Below are 20,636 nucleotides of genomic sequence, written 5' to 3' on the forward strand. Positions count from 1 at the left end.
CTCTGTTAAATTAAGGGAAATGTTGTTGACACTCCAAAAATCTCATTATACACTTCCCACAAGTGTATTTTTCTTTCCTAATATAAAAGTTTGGAGTGTAGAATGAGATTGTTGAATTAAATTTAACGATTTAAATTGAATAACTTAGCAGTCAAATATGTGTAAGAACTGATTACAAAGGTAAAAACAATTAATCAATATTCGCCTAATCAGGTGTTCCGCTTGAGCAATAAACCCAAAAATGCCCATGTTTTGTTTGGGAAGAAGAAGGAAAATGGCAAAAAAAGGACCAAAAGTGGTCCAAAACTATTATAAAAATAAAATAAAAATAAATAAAAATAAAAATCCCAAGTGAGAGAGAGCCTGGAAATAGAAATCGAAACCCCTCCTATTCCAAGAATCCAAACCCTAGTTTTAGTTTTATACATAAATCATTAGATTTTAGATTACACACATATGCTCCTCTCCCTGTCTCTCTCTCACCACTCTGGTCCTCTGTGTTCCCCACCACCTTCATACAGACCAATACTCGACTTTCTCTCTCCTTCGCTCTTCTCGAACCTTCTCGATCTGCAAAAGCCCTAACTTGACAATTTCGACAATTTCAGCTCCCACTCCTCCCAAACTCCAAACCCCAGCAGATTGGGAATCCCCTAATTTGCTTCCATTCGCAGGTCAATTACAATTCCCCGCGCAATTAACCCTATTCGTGTTCTGCTGGGCGTTTTGGTTCTTCGACCTCTGTTCGTCAACCACTCAATTGGGGCTTGGACTTTTTGGTACTTGGGCAGCTTTCGAAGTGTTGAGCAACCGGAGGAGGAAGAAGGAGCGAGCTGGAATTACGATTTTGCCCTCGTGATCTGGGTCACTACTAGTTCGAGAGCAATTCGGGGTCCATGTCAGAGGTCTGCTTTTTGTTTTACCCTTTTTCCCTCTCTTTCTCTCTCTTACTGGTTTCAAAGCATTGAATTTCTGCTTCTTTCTATCGGTTCTGTTTGTTGTTTGTTTAAAGATTTGCTTTTGGGTTATCCTGAAAAGTTGCGGGATTTCGTCGTGTCTTCATCGGTAGTTTCAGCAAGAATAGAGATTTATTGACTAGGGCAAGAGAGAACAAAGAAAGGAGAAATCTTTGAAGAATAAGCTTAGCCTTGTGAGAAAAGATTAGCATTTTATATCAGAGTGGCAAAAATGTGGCAGTATTCACGACGTTTAGTTAAGAAAATATGGCGTTCAAATTTGTGTAAGTGGTAGTGAAATTGAAACCTCGTCGCGTACTTAGCTGCTTGCCCTAGTTCAGTTACAACAGCGGTGTGTGTAGAGTTATTAGTGATAGTCATAAGAATTGGTGCTGCTTGTTGAATCTATAGTAGGAAGAACCAAGCAAAATCTTTGTTGGATTAGCAAATGGAGTATTCCGAGTTCTTTTGTGCACACCGGCAACCTTGTTGGGTACTCAACATTAATTTTTTTCAGTGTTTTCTTTTGAGATTTGTAAAAGAATCCACTGTACTAGTTTGCGGGTCTGTTTTATTTTGGGTTTCTGGGAGAGAAACAAGAATAGGAAGCTCGGTATTATATATTTTGGCTTGCTTATGAGTCATGCATACAGTTTAGATGAGGTGCTTTTTTCCCCTCCAGAGTTATCCCTTTTGGGTATTAGATATTTGAGTAGCTTCGATAGAAGGTGAAGTACTAGGTATGTTCTGAATTACACAGGAAAAAAGGATGTCTCTTGGATCACACAAGGCTACTTAGGAATACCTTGTCCTGAACTTTGCACCACTTTGTCTGAATATATTATACTCAGACATTATTGTACTTATTGGAGAAAAACTTTGAACATGCTCCTTATTGGAGAATTTTTTTTAAGACGTTCCCTTTTTATATTTTGGATTTTTATGACTCATTGCAGTATTTATGGTTTGCCAAAACTCATGTTTTATTTGTATGTGACGTCACAGTTGTTAGTGGTCCACCACTTCATGAGACATTGACCCATGGATCCTGAAGGAACGAAGTTTGGACGAGGTAGAATGTTTTTTCAATATAGTGTTCTGTTACAAATTTATTCACATTCCCTTCTTGGTTGAATTTTTATTGGTAGTTAATTACATATTTAACAGAAGTATTCATAGCTGAAGCACTCTTCAAAACCTCATTTATTCATGTATAGCACAGAATTTTGAACTTATCAAGAGAGCCATGTGGCCTCTATCCACCCTGCCCTATCTGGTTCTTGGATGAGATACCAATACATATTTAATATTTAATTTCGGATATTCTAAATTTCATAACTCTCTTAAAATATACGTATTTCAATCTACTGAGAATTCAAGTCTTTTGCTTCTATAATGTCACTGGATGCATGTTTTGATATTTAAGAGCATTTTATCTTATCTGATGAAATTTTGTTGGATACAGGACCAAAGGAGTTGACTGGTGCTGTAGATCTCATAAGTCACTACAAGTTACTTCCCCACCATGAGTTTTTCTGCAAGCGACCACTTCCAGTATCAATATCAGACACACACTATCTTCACAATGTGGTGGGAGACACAGAAATCAGAAAAGGAGAGGGGATGCAGTTGGATCAACTTATTCAGAGTACATCATATCCCCGGGATACAAAACCACGCATACAGCCTTTTGAACTAGATACTCTCAGAGAGGCTTTCCATCTTAGAGAAACGGCTCCTATTGATCTACCACTCGTGAGACTTTCTTACTTATATTGGATGATAGTCTGTTATTTATCTTCTTTTCCAATAGATATGTGGTCCTGCAAAAACGTTTTCCTTTCCAGGTTCTCATTGTAATTGATATCTTGTTTTGTCTTCTATAGGCAGATAAGGGGACTCCAACTATTGCAGGGAAATCAAAGAGCGAGTCTAAAGACAAGGAGAAGAAACACAAAAAGCACAAGGACAGAGACAAAGAGAAGGATAAAGAGCACAAGAAGCGTAAACACCGTCATAAAGATCGAAGCAAAGATAAAGACAGGGATAAGAAGAAGGATAAAAGTGGGCATCATGATCCGTCCGGTGATCACTCAAAGAAACATGAAAAGGTTAGAAAATGGTACACCCGTACCGTTAAATTTGAAAAGAATGAATGTGAAATTTTTATCCAAATAGCTCTGATATGTCTGGAGTCATGAACCACCATTGTTTGTCGTGCAATCTAATTCCAGTTTTTTTGTTCACCAACACCATATTTTGTGTTTTTTCAAATTTAGTTGAATATTCATAGGGATTTACAGGCTTTAGTTTTGTTACTTGTATAATCACAGAAAAGGAAACACGATGGAGATGAAGACCTTAATGATGTCCACAGACACAAAAAAAGTAAGGTAATATAAAAATGAAACTTTTCGTTTGGAATTATACTTTCGTATCTCGAATCCTTCCTTTAATGTTTTGCTTGGGATCTGCATAATATGCCCACTATTTTTGTATAGCTCCTTTGCATCTACATTTAACCAAGGTCTCTGTTTCTCACTATCTTTTCAGCATAAGAGTTCAAAACTTGATGAAGTGGGCGCAATCAAGGTAGCTGGCTGAAAGGAGGGGATATTTTAGTAATTTTGTTTTCTTCAAATGGTTGTCATTCAGTCTGGAGGGGTCTTACACTTGATTTTGTATTTCTTGAGGTACACACCTTTACATTTTCTGTGTATTTTGATTAAGATACTCTGTACTTTTAGCTTCTGCATTGCACTGTCACTATTTTATTTCTTTCCTCTTCACAAACTGATGGGTCAACTACTCATTTTCATTCACATTTGATAGGGCTTTATGTTCTCTGTAATATGCGATCAGTTGAGGTTGGCATGGAAATAAGGATATATAAATACGAAGGCAAGTTAAAGAATGAGTTAAAGGGATTTATTTAGTTTTAGGAAGTTAGATGTAGTACTAGTTAAAGTTTGTCAAACGCAATGCACGTTTGCACTCTTCACCTCATCTGTATGGTAAGAACAATATTCATTTCTTATGTTGTTGAAAAATATGCATTTGGGGACTGCCAAGAGTTTGGGTTTGATGTGGTTCTGTAGGCTTTTTAGGTTCTTATAAGTACTCTGTATGCGCAGATCTGGTTTAAAACAATTACATTATGCCAAAACCTCCACTCTTGTTTGACAACTTGCTGTTTTTAATAGGCTTATGTGTAGTATTGTATTGTTGCCATGGAACTTAGATGCATGATGCTTTTGGTTTATGTGCAGAATAACTTCTGAACTGACTAAAGATTGTGAAGAAGGTGAATTCACCTGCTGAAAAAAATATGTGGATTAAAGGTAAGAGTTAGTGAAAGTGAACTTCCTTGTATAATAACAATGATCTAATATGACTTCCAGTAGTTTGCAAAAAAAAACTATTCTGTTTTCATGGCACATTGATATGTATGTCCGCGGTATTAAGATATTTTTAGCATTTTTTAGCAGTCCAGAATTTATAATTTGTGAGGGAGAGTTTGTAGCTTCCAGTTATAGGAAAAATAGGTTTAGGAAGAGAGTGTATATATGATTTCTTTCGTTCCTGTTATGTTGTATCAATGGCTAACATCACTGCTGATCCAAAAACATCTAACATCTTGGATTATGTCTGTTCTCACCTGACTTCTAATTAGTATCAGTGAAATATTCTTTTTGCAAAAAAGGATAGACTGATGATTTGTATTCGAGACGATCATTATTCCTGCTGTTGTATTTTGCAGTGTGAATGACATCATTCTTCTATTCTATGCTGCTATCTCATGATGGGAACCTTTCTTGGTCATCTTTGTTTTAGGTTCCCTATCAATATGTTTTTGGGTTTGTTTTGTATTTAGCGTATATTGAGAGAAATGATTTTCTAGTATCACGCATCCCTCCAAGATCTCAACTTGGAAGCGAGGCGTTATAAGCTAGCGTTGTGTGATTAATTGGGGAAACCATTTCTGTCAGTGCCTGGTTTTACTAAACCGTCATGAGAGAGAAGCCTCCCTGGACATATGCTAGTGGGAAAGGAAGAGAAAATGGTCTACCTTCTTTCTGGAAAAATTTAGTCACTCAAACTCTGGTCATCATCTAGATCATCAGGAGTTTTATACTATAACTCAGGTATAAATTGGGAGGATACTCAGGCTAATTATCAAAAGGTTATTGGGAGGGTTGTTAGGGGAAGAAAACTTTTCGTTCTGCAGGATGACGTCGATAACCATTGTAACTTTAAAGGATTGCCAGAATATTGCGCTATGGGGAATTATTTTTTGCTTTTAATCTTCAGCCTCTTCACATGTTCAACATATGTAACTTACCAACTGCTGAGATTATAATTCGTTTGCGTTCTGCCTTCTGCCTTCTGCTGATTCCTTATGAACGGGCGGCTTTCTGGGATTTTTATGCCGACTGACTCTGTTGAATTGTTGAATGCACCTCAGTGCATGGATTGTCATTCGCTGGCCTTTTGGCAGAACATAATTTTATAGAAGTTTAATAGATTCTGTACATTTTTCCGGCCTAATAGTAGAGGATAAACGTACCGATCTTAAATGTATAGGCTTGGGAACCATACTGCTTCTCTTCCCATAAAAGAATCACAAGAGAAGGTACAACAACGCTGCAAGATCCAATCCAATCCGTCCCAACTCACCAACTGAATCCGGTTCAATTTTAATTGGTCTCAATGATATGGCAGATCCATATCTCTAAAACCGGCATGATTGTATCAGATGACGGATTTCATACTTTTTCGCCCTTCAGTTTCTGACTAAGTAATTGACTAAAAATTATACGTTTCGAACAGCAGAAACACCCATACAAGCTGAGGCCTTGTTCATATCATTAACTCATAACCAGGCCGACAGTTTTGCCTCTCACATCTGTCCTCCCAGAAATTAAAAGAATAAAAAAAAAAAAAAAAAAAAAAAAAAAAACCAGATTAGGCTACACAAGCCAATCGGTCGGTTGCACTCCCATTTGAACTCAAAAACCCAGTCCTAGTTACCACATTTTCTTGAGTTTCAGAGGCGAAGACGCTCGAAAGACTTTTACTGATTTACCTCTACACAGTTTCCGTCTTCGCAAGCTTGGCACATTCCAGGACGATGATCAAGTTGAGAGAGAAGATGTCAAGCCAGAAACTGCAGAAAGCCATCCAACAGTCGTAGTTGCCATGCACTCCTTTTTCTTTGTTATTTGGCTAACAGTGTTGGGTGTGAACATAGACTTTGATGAAAATACACCTGCAAAATAATAACACCTTCGATTAAGGCCAAAAGCCTCACACACCCACGATGAAGAGGGGGGACGGGGTTTCGCCGAAGAAATGCCAAAGTTAGTACTCTGAAAGGAATGTATTTTTAGGAGTTTGTGGGTAGCAAATGGTTTCGCATTTTAGTGGGATAAGTGTAGTACTTAGAGGAGGGTGGCTGATGGGAGTGGCCTGCCATATATGATGATTTTAGGAGTTACCTTATTGAATGGAATCAATGAGGGAATGATGAGTGAAATTTGAATAAATTCCATAATAATCACCTTTGGCTCTTCCATGGATAGAGATAATCTTGAGCCGTTATTGTATGTTGCATGCACGTATGAATTCAGGTGTGCCTTGTCCATCTAACGAGGGTAATCTCGTCTTTCTTGTGAAAAAATCCACATGTCGCCTCTAGGATTTTTGAGATTATTTTTTACTCCACAAATGCCCTCACACTTGATGGGCTGCTCGTATGAAAGGATCCCAAGCTACTTAGGGAAACATAAAATTGCTTCCTAATTTGATATAGATTCCCACTTTGACTTGGAATCAGATTCTTCTAGGAAAGGGAATTAAATTGGCACCAAAGCCTATTTAAACCTACCTTAAGTGTGGGATTAAATCAACTTTGGAGAGCAATTATTTATCCCTACAAGAAAGAGAGAAAGCTAGAGGATATTTATTCCCCCTCCCCTAACATTCTTCTTCGCTTATCCGTGCTGTTGATGCATAAAAAATCGAGTGGGTCTTGAGACAACGTAAATCCGACCGTGAATCGTATAAAAGCTCAAGAACACAAAGAACACAAAGATGTATCGTGGTTCACCCCAATGTTTAGGCTACGTCCACACTGATGTTGATTGTATTTCTCTGTATGAATGTATGGATTACAAGTGTGAGGGGGAGTCCCCCAGAGAAAGAGAGAGTTTGAAAGAGTTTCTCTGTTTGTGAGCTTTGTGGCTTTTGTATGTAAGGATGAGACCTGAGGATTGTGAGGGTGATAAGGCCCTTTTATAAACTAAGGGCTCCTCCCCTTTTACATAAATCATGGGCTCAATGTCTGGAAGCCCAAGTAACAAGGCCCAATATAATATGGTACCAACAGTAGTTCCCCAAGTCTTCAGTCAAGAGAGTCTTTTGGCTGGAGACTTCAAATCCAGTCTATGTGTGGGCCGAAGTGACTAGATGTTGTCCTGAAACAGTACTCGACATGAAACAATGCTTAACATAAGGCAATACTCAACTAGAGGTGTTACACGTTGCGAGGCTGCTTAGCTAGAGTCAATGCTTGTAGCGAGGCGATCGCTCGACTGGAGGCAGTGCTCGTTCCGAGGCTGCTCGGATAGAGGCAATGTTCGCGGTGAGGCGGTTGCTCGGTTGGAGGTGATACTCATTGCGAGGCTGCTCGGCTAGAGGCAATGCTCGCGGTGAGGCGATTGCTTGGCTGGAGGCAGTGCTCGTTGCAAGGCGACTCGGCTCGTGGTGTTCCTCATTGTGAGTATGTATTTTATGCCAACGTGCACTCATTGTGAGTTAATTCTCGATATGACTCGGGTCTGCTTGTCAAGTTCACGTATCGAGTCTATGTATCGGGTCCGCAGATCTGGTCCACCACTCGGGTCTTCGAGTCGGGGCCATAAGTCGGGTCTCTGAGTTGGGTCCGTGAGTCGAGATTCGAGCTCAAGGGCATCCCATCTCGTAAGTGCCCGAATGAATAGGTGTCCGAGCCTGCGAGTGTCCAAGCACATAGGTGTCCGAATGAGCGAGTGTCCAAGCAAGTGGGTGTCCGGTTAGACAAGAGTTTACTGTTCGGACTGAATCTTTGTCACCATAAGCACATGGCCTGTCAGTCTACAGGTTGATAGACTTCTTTAATCGGCGACAATTTTGATCAGTAGAGCTGGTTGCTCAATAATTCCTGACAATAAATGGCAGCATAAGTGTGACTGTATAAATCAAATTGACAAAGTTTGTCAAGGCAAAATATTGTACTATGTGCCTTCTGTGAATAAATGATTTATTATGTTGTGTGATAAATGACATGTTACATAAATCAACAATATATTAGGTATTGCCTAAATTTGTGTGTATATATATATATATAATCATGAATAAATGATTTATTCAGTTGTTTGATAAATGACATGCTGCATAAATCAATAATATATTAGGTATTGCCTAAATATGTAGGTTATTAGAAAAAAAAAATATATATATATATATTAGCCACAATGGGGATATAAAATGGCAGGCAGTTTCATTAGGTGCCATAATCATCACATATTGTATCCGTCTGTTATTGTGCATGTCATGTGACACCACACACCATCACTTTCTGCATGTACTTATATATATATATATTTGCACGGCAGACAAGGTGTGGCAGAAATATTTAAAGTGGAAGCTAATAATAAAAGTGTTAAGAAAGGTGTTCTTATCTGTGAGTTTTTTTTTTCTTTTTCCTTTGTGAGAGTGGTTGACACCAAAAGCAAAAGCAAAGGCATCTAATCTTTCTTTTGAATTTGGTGGTCTATAGCTTTTGATAAAGCTTCATGCACGTTCTAGCCTTGAGAAGGCGGGCAACAAACAGAAGATAACTCAGAGGCAGACGATGAGCCTGCAACTAGCTGGTCCGAGCCTTGGTTCTTTTAGGAGGGACCTTGCCCTCGGACCCCGTATGGAACGAACTGGAGCAGCAGCCATCTACGGGGCTGCTTGGGGTTCTTCTTACTTGTGAGACAACAGCATAGAGGAACTGTGCACGACAGCGCCCAAGAAGGCAGTCCACGAGGTCCGACAACCTGAGTGATGTCGCAGTACTCTTCCTCGAGAGTTTGCTGGCCAGACCCCAATAGGTGACGGACGGCGTCGCGGCAAGCGTCGTAGACGAAGGAGTGGAAACTGCAGTGCCACACCCGGGTCGCTGTTGCTGCTGGGACCCAGTTTTCCTCTACTCGGGCCGGCTTGCTGCCCCGATTCGGTTGCCTCGTTCCAACCCATATGTGGCTTGGCTAGTTCAGCTTCAGAATTGGTTGATTCTTGGGAAAGCAATTTCTGCATGTCAATGGATGGTATTTGATGAGCATGATGATCAGAAAGCTCTTCTATGGAGAGTCTGATGTTTTCTTCGACACCAAACCCGCTGTTGGTGGTGGTGTTATTGTGGTGGTGGATGTCTGAAGAGCAAGAATCAAGTAATCAAGAGACGAAGGAATTGGTTTGGGGATATAGGTTTCTGGGTTTTTTGCAGATTCACGGTGGAGATTGTGATATGAAAAAATGAAAAGAGAACCGACGTAATTTTTTGTGTCATTTCCCACAGACGGCGCCAAATGTTAATGCACAAAATTCGGAGGATCTTGGACCAACGTAAATCCAGCCGTGAATCACACAAACGCTCAAGAACACAAAGATGTATCGTGGTTCCCCTAATATTTGGGATACGTCCACACTGATGTTGATTACGTATGTATGTATGGATTACAAGTGTGAGGGGGAGTCCCCCAGAGAAATAGAGAGTTTGAGAGAGTTTCTCTGTTTGTGAGCTTTGTGGCTTCTGTATGTGAGGATGAGACCTGATGATTGTGAGGGTGAGGAAGCCTTTTATAGACTAAGGGCTCCTCCCCTTTTACATAAATAATGAGCTCAATGTCTGGAAGCCCAAGTAATGAGGCCCAATATAATATGGTACCAACACGTGCAAAGAATTGTTCGTCGTCGTTCTTCTTCTTCTCTGCACCGCACCAAGGTAAGAAAAAATTAATTTTCTTTCTTCTTTATTTTTATGGACCTTGGGGCTTGATAAAATGGCTCGGCAAGGGCTGAGGAAGTGATTAGGCAGCCACAAGGCTGTTGTGTAGGTAGGGCAGCTCGGGGGAGCTGATGGATGGTGGCAAGGCGCGGTTGGATGGCTGGGGCTAGTAGCTAGCTAGGCTTGGACCGAGGAAGATGACGTAGGCCATGCTAGTATGTTAGCTTGCTTACTGGAACTTCAGTTGAGAAGAAGGTTGTCTCTAGAAAGTTTGACATCGAGCTATTTCTAGCGTCCAAGTCCAAGTCCGAAGATAGTGTGCAGTGTCCAGCTGTGGCTAAGTCTGGATCGGTTTCTGGAAGGCTCTCCACTACAAGAAGTAAGGGAAGATGGTTTGTCACTTGGAAAAGTGGATTCGGCTGTTAAAGAGGCGTTAAAGAGCTAGTTTGGTATTGTTGTGCTTTTAAAAAAAAACTGCTTCTGTTGTGATGTGAGAATAAACAGCTGTAAAAATAAAGTAGTTGACTGTTTGGTAAACTTTTTTTTTTTTAAATGCTTTTAAGTGTAAGGGTGTTTGGTAAACTTTTATATAAAGTTGTTGTGACTATGTCAAATGACAAAAATGAGTATGATATTAAATGTAAAATAAGAATAATTTTATTTATATTTGACAAAAAATAAAGAATAATAATTTTATTTATTAATACTCTCTCTAGAGTCTTTCCCCTTTATTTTCTCCATCTGCATCGACTAGACTTTTCCAAAAACCAAAAAAAATCTCTCTAGAAGTCTCCCCCACTACTCCAATTTTCTCATTTTTTTTTAATAGCTCCGTCTTCTTCTTTTTTATTTTCATCTCCATGGATTCTAAAGGCGCCAACGCCGTGATTATGCCGTCTTTGATGGGTTGTTCCTTAATCTCTCTCACCTGTCTCACTGCATTTTTCTTCCTCATTCTCTCTATATGAGCAATTTGGGCTCTCCTAATTTGCAGAAATACGAAGATCAGTCTCCTATAAGCGATGCAATCTGGGAAATCTGGGCAAGTCTGCGATGCCAAAACCGAATATGAATTCGAGTCTGGTTATCGCCGGAAAAGATGGTGGTGTTTCTTTACGCAATTTTGTCGGCGTGGGAGTGAGAGAGGACGAACAAGAGATGGGTGAAAGGACAGAGACATAAATGATGTCGTAGGGTATGAAATCCAAGGTCAATAATGGTGATTGTTGAAGCTAGGAGTGAACGGCGTTGTGGTGGAGTTGATGAGGACAATCTCCCAATTGAAGTCGGCGACGTCTTCCAGTTGGTATTATGTGTACTTTATTTAATTGTTTAAGACCATTTTGGGTATTTGAAAGTTTCATTAAAGGAATCGTCGCCTCTTCCAAATTAGGTTTGCGCAGAAGCTGTGGAAGCAAAAAAAGACATTTTTTCAAAGCTAGCTTTTGCTGCTTCTATTTTTTTGGCTTTTTTCACCCAAAATTGTGAAAAAAAAAACTGAAGTTGAAAGTTTATGAAACACAAAAAAGCTCCCGGCTTTTTTTTTATACCCGTTTTTTTTTTTTCAAAAGCACCTCAATACCAAACCAGTACAAAGCCTACTCCTTTTGTTGCTGCCATGTCTGTGCTGCTTGCCAAGAAGGAGGAAACTGCTTGAGTTTGATTCCTCAGCTGCCGTAGATGGAGCAATCGAGGATGGAGCTGCCAAGATTGGAGCTCCTAAAGATGAAGTGTCGGATGAGCAAACTAATGAGTGCGAAGTGGTTACTGAAGGCAGGATGGCTGCTGGAGAGCCCAAGGTCATCTAAGCTGCTAAATGAGTAGTTTGCTCTATTTAGCGAAACCCCCTGACTTTTCATTTGTAATTACAATCTAGAGGTTCTAATTTTGAAAGACCGTCCAAACTTGGTTGGTGTCCATGAATCCACTGGAACCTAGAGAAACTAGTTGAGTTGAATATGGAAGATTGTAAAAATGATAGGAAGCTTCCCGACATTTCTTGGCTAAAATTCATTGAAATACTTGTTATCTCTGCTTGCTCAAATCTTAATGAGTTTCAAATGGATATGAGGAACATGAAATCTCAAAAAGTGTTTCAAGCATATGGAGTTCCATTTCATAAATTACTCCATGCAATAGCGGATTCGGGGATTGAATTAGGGCAACAAACTAATCCTGAAATGTTTTGGACTTCTCATTTGCCATGCAACTTAGTCGATTTAAACCTGGAAAATTGCAATCTTTCTGAAGATGATGATTTTCCTGAGCCATTTCGTAACTTATCCTCATTACAAAACTTAGACCTAAGCGGTAATCTAGTTCGTAGCCCGGATTGTATTAGAGGTCTTAGGGCTGGTTTGGTATTACTGTGTTTTGAAAAAAAAGCTGCTTCTGCTGTGCTGTGAGAATAAGCGGTTGTGAAATAAAGTTGTAGAGTGTTTGGTAAACTTTTTTGTAAAAATGCTTTTGAAAAAAAAAAGCAGTATTATAGTGTTTGGTAAACTTTTATGTAAAACAAATGTGAAAAAAGCCGGTTTTTCAAAGCTGGGTTTTGCATCTTCTTGTTTTTGGCTTTTTTTCACCCAAAACTGTGAAAAAAAAGCTGAAGCTGAATGTTTACCAAACACAAAAAAGGCTCCCAGCTTTTTTCTGATACCAGCTTTTTTCAGAATCACCTCAATACCAAACCAGGCCTTATTAGGCTCTATTCACTCTCTTTTTCCACATGTACAAGGCTCAAAGACCTTGTAAGGTTACCCAGGGCAGCATGACCGTCTCTGAGATTTCGGATGCCCTCTACGAAATTTATAGCAGGGCCCTTCCTTAAGATAGTTTTTAAAAGAAAGTAGGATAATGTTTTGATGTTAGAAAACAATCATTGAAACCAAAATAAATTTTAGCACTCACTGAATGCAAGTTTATAAATATCATTAAAAGCTACAAACATAACTTTACTAAATAATCAAAAGTAGTTCAATATTTTAAACAACCAAACAAGAAAAAAAAAACTTCAAAACATCTTTTATACTCCAAATTTTTATATTTAGAAAGGGAAAAAAAATTATGTTTATAATGAATGCACAATAAAATTTTAAAGTGCTAACAAAAATAATTTTTTAAATATAGAATATTACATAATATTATATTGTAAAAATTTTGGGGGCCCTGAGCCCTGTGAGACTGTACCTTTTGTTCCCCCTAATGCGCCCACTGCAACGTACTGTAAATCAGGATGATGCAGAAATATCAACCTTTTGGGCTTCACCAATTGGGCGTTCATACAAATTATCGGGTCCTTTATCAAGCGGGATCCTCATTTTGGCTGAAAAATGGGGATGGTATGGTGAGCTGTCTGATCTCTTTTAATGAGATCGTGCGGCTGGGCTTTATTCCTTTCTCTGCCTCGCGAATGACGAACCACAAACTAGAGGTTCAAATTCAATCAAACCCCAATCTTTCTATCACTTCCGAGCATGTTGTTTCTCAAATTCAGATATGGGTCTCCTCTGCCTTATCATTATAGGCAATTCGATGAATGGCTTAAACAATTTGATTTTTGTTTCTCAAATGCAAGAAGCTATCACTCAAGTTGAAAACATGACATCTGTCCAACTTGCATCAAATTTACCAAATAAGAGTTAAGATGGTAGCTAATCATCAAGACTAAAACCAAGCATATAAGCATAGCAAACGACACTCAATGAAGATTGAAAACTTAAAAATAATTCACTTCAAAAATTAAGCATTCATAATCATGGCTACATCGTACCCCTAACTAAGGAAAATTAGTTCCAATACATAGCTGAAATTATCACTGAATTCATAATAAGAAACATGAAAATTAAGTTGAAAACACCCAGTAAAACTTATTTGCTCTGCTGCTGTGCTTCTCCTTCGTCTCTGTTTCTTCCCTCTCCTTTCTGCTCTTCCTTCTTCTTGCCGTGCCCGCCTCTGTCTCTATTTTTGCTTTCTGCTTTTCTTTCTTCTCTGCTTTCTTTTCTCCACTTCTTTTTCAAAAACAATCCGCAGAGACAAGCTCCACTTCCAATTCTTTAGTTTTTTTTTATTATTTCATTTTCTTCTTTTTCCACATCATGATACCAACCTTGCAATTTTTTATATTATTCCACTAGCTGCTGCTTCCTCAACTTCAAGTAAGTGTCTTTTGACTGTTTCATTACAAGGTTATACAATTAAAACACAAACGAAGGAGTGACTGACCTGATTCCAATGGCAGTTGTCGAAGATGCAACAGCCATGCAAGCAAGACGTGATCGATAAAACTCCAATCTTTATGTTTGCCATGACAAACAGAAAACACCAACTCTTCTGTAAACTCCTAGCTTTATGACAAATGCTCTATGGGAAGCCTTAGTTGTCGTGTCTAGGGTTAGCAGGGACCGGTGTTTATATATTAGCCAAAAAGTCTTAGATTCCATCCATAAGGGAAAGCTAAAACTCTCCTTTCTTGGCTCTCAAGTAAAATATCATAATCATATATTATTAAGGGTTCCATCAATCCTATTTCCAATATAAGACACCTTATATAGAATTGATATCTTTAAGAGATCAAATCACAATCATTATTCTCCAATATTACATTCCTATTACATGTAGTAGACCACTTAAAGGTTGATTTATATTGGATAAATCCAACATTCTCCCACTTGGTCTACAAAATGTAATATTCACGTTTATACTTGAGATTGGAGACTAATGTCACTTTAGTGGCCATGTAACAGTGATTACATCTCGTCCTTAATGCAGCTTCTGTCAAATGCATTTCTTAACATGGAATTAACAAGGTTGTAGGGTTGACACAACCCAGAACCTTCATAATCACTCATGCTAAGATCCACATTTACATGAAACACAAATTATGATCAAGAGATGAAACTTTAAATTAAACTTTAAATTAACCAAAAAGTCTTACTTTATATCATCTCAGGTCCACTTTATTGTAACACACAAGTTACACTTTATGCTTCTTCAAAGCCTTTAGTTTGCCAATGCAAATATCCTTCATCTAATGAAACGACCATAACCTGCAGGTGTGAATACATCTCCAAAACAGTCATGCATTACTTTCATTAGATAAGTAACAATACAAACAATGTTTGTAGCAAACGGACACAACTGAAAATACCAAATAGGCACATGTCCAAGTAAAATATCCCAAAACTTCATAAAACAAATTAATTCAACACTTGTGAGCAAGATGAATTAATATGTTTTTGACATTGATCTATGCACCATACCAGTTACTTTCATAGTGATTTCCAACACCTGTGGGCAAGATGGAAATCCTCACAACTGAGGCAGTGCACAAACCATGCCATGCCATTTAATATGCAATTTGATAACAACTTGATATCCGATATATATTTTATCAGATAATTGACTAGCACACGAAAAATGTGACTTAATGAATCCAACTGGAGATTAAAATGAATACATGGATTCTACACATACCTTATAGGTCATCTGCAAATGTAAGGCATTACTAAACTCAAACTCCCACTGATCTGCAACATCATTACTTAATTTGCAAATCAATACTTAAATCATATTTTTGAAAATATGCCTTTGGGAATAGCCTTACTCAGTCAATGAATACATATTACCTCAATGAAAGGTACAACTAAGAATGGAAGCATTCACCGCTGTTACACAAAACATGCATCCAACAACCATCTTATATGTTTTAATAAGTTCACATTCATGCTAAGTCCTTATGAGCCCCAAAACAAATGATCAACCGAGAAAACCAAATGATTGCAAGTAACAGAAAAAGTACGCATGCAACTTAAACATATTATAGATATTCGAGTAACCCAAATTCATGGAAGATAGAATAATGCTTTAATAGATTCATGCAAGTCCACTTAATGCTCACAATTTTAGAATAACTCCCACTAAGTTCTCGGAGTTTATACTTGCAAATAAGTTAATGAGTGTGAAGCCCAATTTTCGTTCACTAATTCTCCCACTTGGGCAAACACTCTTTAAAAAATGTACCTAAATAAAATTGCTTTATATTTTAGACATAATATAGACATCACAACCAACAGAAAGTTGTCAAACAGAATTTCAGTAACGAGTTACACTTACTTTGGAATTTATCATGATAAATCTATAAGCTTGATTGCTACCAAAATTAGACAGATCAAAATAGACATACTAATCTTCATAAAATAAAAATATAGAGCCGTTTTGGATCAAAAAGTAGTCTAAGGTGACGTCTCAAAAAGACCAACACAATCTGCCAGTAAAACTGTCTATACGAGCATGGGTTACTGGTAAAATCACCATAATTAAAATACATGGCAGAAAATTACGAAAATTTGCAGACTCATAGTAGACATCTATATGTTGAACATGTCCAAAATTCAGGTCATTTGGCGACCATTAGACGTGTCATTCACTCGATTTAAATCAAGACACGCATTCTGCCAGAAACAATTATGTGCATCTACCATGACTTTATGCATCCATAACAAAATCAATTTCATATCATTTCAATTTCGATGTCCAAAGGAAACTTTAGTAGTCAAATTTCACCGACATCATAGTTCCAATTGAAAAGATTTACAAGCATAAGATTTAAACAATGTGTACCTTAGCAATCCTTGATTAACCTTCATGGGTCCAATACTTTGCATCAACAAGTCTCATGAAGAGATACAAAATACATCATGATGCAACCGATTTCCATGCCTTCAAACCACAACCTTTTATGGGGCTCATTGTGGAAATATTTGTCACTAATGGCATGGACTTTATCCCAATAAACTTCATGAAACTAAGTTAATTTACACCTGTAGGCAAGAAAATTAACTAGTTTCTAGTACTAGATTTTATGTCACAAAAGTACCTTCATGAAAAACTTCAACACCTGTAGGCAAGATGAAGATTTTCACAACTTATGTGAAATAAAACCCATACTATGCCATCTTAATTAAACTAAAAGAAGTAATCCACACCTGTAGGCAAGAAGATTATCCCTTTTATTCTAATTAGGATGCAAAGTTGACCGAAGTAACTCAAAAACACAGTTTCATCGTCAACTAAGCCGTTGCGGCTTGCATAGTTGAAAGGGCATTGATCAACTCCACCCTGAAGATACAAGAAGTCACATGGATTAATTAATTGTAAGTGACAAAATTATGATAACCTGATTCGAGCTTTGAGTCTTGCCAACAAATGGCACTAATTCCTTCATGACTCCCTTTGACATTAAATTAATCTCAAGAAACCTGACAGCATACTTGAAAGAGATTAATCACATATAGAACAAGTTTTATTCCACCACAAGAATGTCAATACTTATCATTATGGAGTCAATTGCTTGAAATAGAAATACTTTATGTAATGCAAAAGAACAATACATTCCTTTAATATAAAAACTAAATTGCTCAAATGTTTTCTTAAGTCAAACGGGTTCCTTTTCTTTTGTACCTTTCTTTCCGTAGTACAAGGCTTCTAAAACATTAGCATCAAAATCGGGCATTAGCCTTGTAAATACCAAATTAAATAAAGGAACTACCAAAATTCTTTTCTTCCAAAAGAAACATCTCCAATACATGTCATACATTAGCCTTGAATAATTTCTTTTCTTCTCCCTTTATGGCACATAAAAATTGACTGATTAAAGCATTGTTTAAATTCTTTAGGCATGGGAAAAACTAATAAACTATATACAAGTTTGAAGACTTATGCTTATCAATTTAGTCACATGCTCTGAATGAAATACATACCTTACGCCTTCATATGTTCACCACTTCTTTATAAACATATTTATAATCACATGACCAACCACAATTCTCAAATAAATAGTTAAAATACAAATGAGAATTGTCACATAATTACTACAAACCTTATTCACTTGTATTATACCCTTATTCTTGTCATTGGATGCTTTCTGTCCTTCTCAGTCAATCCATAAGTTATGCATTAGTCATGTACAATTAAATGACTATACTGAGATAGGAAAGCAAAATTGTAGACAAAACTAATTTGATTAGTCATGCAAATTCCGCATGGAGTTAATATCATTATAAACCGTACTTGAATTAATCCCCCATCATACTTAAGTGCTAGTATACTGCATTACTAATCAACACATTTGTGTTAGGACAACCCAATCCCTTTAATAAAACATGCCATATGTCCATTTTGGTTATTACCCATGAAAAACAGAGCAATAGACTTACTCTTGTACTAATGCCGAAACACCCAGACTATTTGTACAAAATATAGTCTCAAACAATAAAATAATTTATGCATTTTTACATATGCTTCTCCGTATGTCTACCATATACATACCATTTAGATACTGGTGTCATGATAATTTTACACATGCAATGTGAACTTCTAGATACATAATTGGCTTTAGAAAATTACGTATACTTAGCTTGATCAAACAATTGCTGGCACTTATGCAATTGCAATTCATGGCAAACAATATTAGTCCTTATTCAAATGGATAACAGAGGCAATAAAGATTTGGAGTTTAAGAAGTAATTCCAAAAACCTTATAAGGTATGTAATTATATTTTGAGGGGTGCTTAGTGTCCCCTTGTTGCCTTTCCACCCTGGAAACAGTGACTGGAGCTGCTGGGACCAGCCAATAGGCTCATTCATGCACATTACTAACGAAAAGCCACGAACAAGCAAGATATATATGCACTTTTATATGCATGCATCTTGGCATATCTTAAAAAATCTACTTTTCCCTCGTTCTGTATGCCACTTATATGCATATAAGAATTAATCATGTTCAAAACATATATTTTCTCTTTGTTTTGATAACCAAGTTTAAAACTTAATAGTCAAAACTAACCATATGCATGATCAACTAATTAATTCGCAATTGACACATATAATGATCAATATTGTTTGCTTTGATAGGAGACTTTACCGAGCTTGTTGACTTGAGATGCTTCATAGTCTTCCTTGGCAAGATTAGTACAGAAGTACATATTTCTATATGCTTACAAAATTGACAACAACGTTAGCCAAAAAGTTGTATCTTCCACTAAATTAATTCAACCAAAACATTGGCATGAATATCGAAAGACAGCTTAAAGCATGCCATCTTCTTCCAGTCATAATTAATTCAGTAAAGATGAGCAAAGCAAACTGTTCCAATCTTTCTTTATGAGAACTGAATACAAGAAAGGAAGCTTGAAGTGCTTGAAAACCTACCATTCAACAATTATTAGTTTACCAATTTATGAGTGATATATCTCAAAATTCTCCAGTGCAAGGTTAGAACCGATGACTATTTCAATTGAACCCAAATATTAATATGAACATTGAAATAGAAAACGTTAAGCACCATGGTAATTCCAATTATACAATTCTATAAATTAATGAACCAACTATTTTAATCTTCCTTTATTATAGTTGATTCAATATCATCATTAAGTGCTTCAATTATAAAAGCCCACGTTTGGAATTGAAGGGTGATGGCGGTGGAAGAAAACTTGAACTCAACAGGCACCACTCGCAGAAACAGATTATCCAATTATGTAATCGTTTAATTTAACTGATAATTTCGGTCTCTAAGACCAAATAGGAATTGATGTAAAACATGTGCCGTGCATATCATACTAATATGCCAAGTATATACAATTATATGCGGAACCGTACTATGCAGTTTTCAAGCAGGTCCAACATGGTGATGTTGCTGAATGCAATCACAATTTGGATTAAAAAAAAAACCGCAGTCCAAAAGAAAAGATATTATATAATCAAACTTCAAACCTAATAGGTTTTAATCATATAACCAGTGGCTCTGATACCAATTGTTAGCCTTACAAGGTTATACAATTAAAACACAAACGAAGGAGTGACTGACCTGATTCCAATGGCAGTTGTCGAAGATGCAACAGCCATGCAAGCAAGACGTGATCGATAAAACTCCAATCTTTATGTTTGCCATGACAAACAGAAAACACCAACTCTTCTGTAAACTCCTAGCTTTATGACAAATGCTCTATGGGAAGCCTTAGTTGTCGTGTCTAGGGTTAGCAGGGACCGGTGTTTATATATTAGCCAAAAAGTCTTAGATTCCATCCATAAGGGAAAGCTAAAACTCTCCTTTCTTGGCTCTCAAGTAAAATATCATAATCATATATTATTAAGGGTTCCATCAATCCTATTTCCAATATAAGACACCTTATATAGAATTGATATCTTTAAGAGATCAAATCACAATCATTATTCTCCAATATTACATTCCTATTACATGTAGTAGACCACTTAAAGGTTGATTTATATTGGATAAATCCAACATGTTTCATATTGTATGCCGTTGGCCCTTTTTCTTCAATTTCCTTCTTTTTCCAACTTGCCCATTCAACACGCTTTGCCCAACTTGTGCCATGGAAATTTGTTGAAAATGATACACCATTTGTCGATGGACGACCCACAAGAACGATCTGCATTATCATTTTGGCAACTTGCATGGGGCTTTGAGGTCCTGCAAATATTTTTGACTAGAAATTACACAAAAAATCTTAGGAATGTTGCCTTCTTATTAATCTAGTCATAAAGGCACAAATCTCTGAAATTCCCTTCATTTTCGTCCAACTTATCACAAGAAAATGTAATTTTTGGTGTAAGTAAATAGTAAAATATGC

The 20,636-nt window shown here is 37.3% G+C and overlaps 1 protein-coding gene and 2 long non-coding RNA genes across 5 annotated transcripts; 2 read left to right on the top strand and 1 right to left on the bottom strand.

Moving 5' to 3' along the window:
• Positions 1-366: 366 nt before the first annotated feature.
• Positions 367-4,601, top strand: LOC126585466 (mediator of RNA polymerase II transcription subunit 19a-like). 3 transcript variants are annotated; one of them, XM_050249915.1, is made up of 7 exons: positions 369-905; positions 1,962-2,028; positions 2,422-2,711; positions 2,843-3,067; positions 3,290-3,349; positions 3,510-3,649; positions 3,789-4,267. In XM_050249915.1, the coding sequence occupies exons 2-6, from the start codon at positions 1,998-2,000 to the stop codon at positions 3,558-3,560; spliced, it is 657 nt and encodes a 218-aa protein (XP_050105872.1). In that variant the 5' UTR covers positions 369-905; positions 1,962-1,997; the 3' UTR covers positions 3,561-3,649; positions 3,789-4,267. The 3 variants fall into 3 exon arrangements, with proteins under 3 accessions (XP_050105873.1, XP_050105872.1, XP_050105871.1); XM_050249914.1 differs by having other exon boundaries at positions 370-905; positions 4,226-4,601; XM_050249916.1 differs by lacking the exon at positions 3,789-4,267 and having other exon boundaries at positions 367-905; positions 3,290-3,344.
• A 2,436-nt stretch (positions 4,602-7,037) lies between these two features.
• LOC126585470 (uncharacterized) lies at positions 7,038-9,783 on the top strand. The gene is made up of 2 exons (XR_007610512.1): positions 7,038-7,144; positions 9,739-9,783. It is a non-coding gene; the product is annotated as an uncharacterized LOC126585470 (long non-coding RNA).
• Positions 9,784-13,697: 3,914 nt separating this feature from the next.
• LOC126585471 (uncharacterized) lies at positions 13,698-20,413 on the bottom strand. The gene is made up of 2 exons (XR_007610513.1): positions 20,289-20,413; positions 13,698-14,159 (listed from the first exon to the last, which is right to left on the bottom strand). It is a non-coding gene; the product is annotated as an uncharacterized LOC126585471 (long non-coding RNA).
• Between the last annotated feature and the right edge of the window lie 223 nt (positions 20,414-20,636).

This window comes from Malus sylvestris, chromosome 10 (assembly GCF_916048215.2).
Source record: "Malus sylvestris chromosome 10, drMalSylv7.2, whole genome shotgun sequence".
Classification (NCBI taxonomy): Eukaryota; Viridiplantae; Streptophyta; class Magnoliopsida; order Rosales; family Rosaceae; genus Malus; species Malus sylvestris.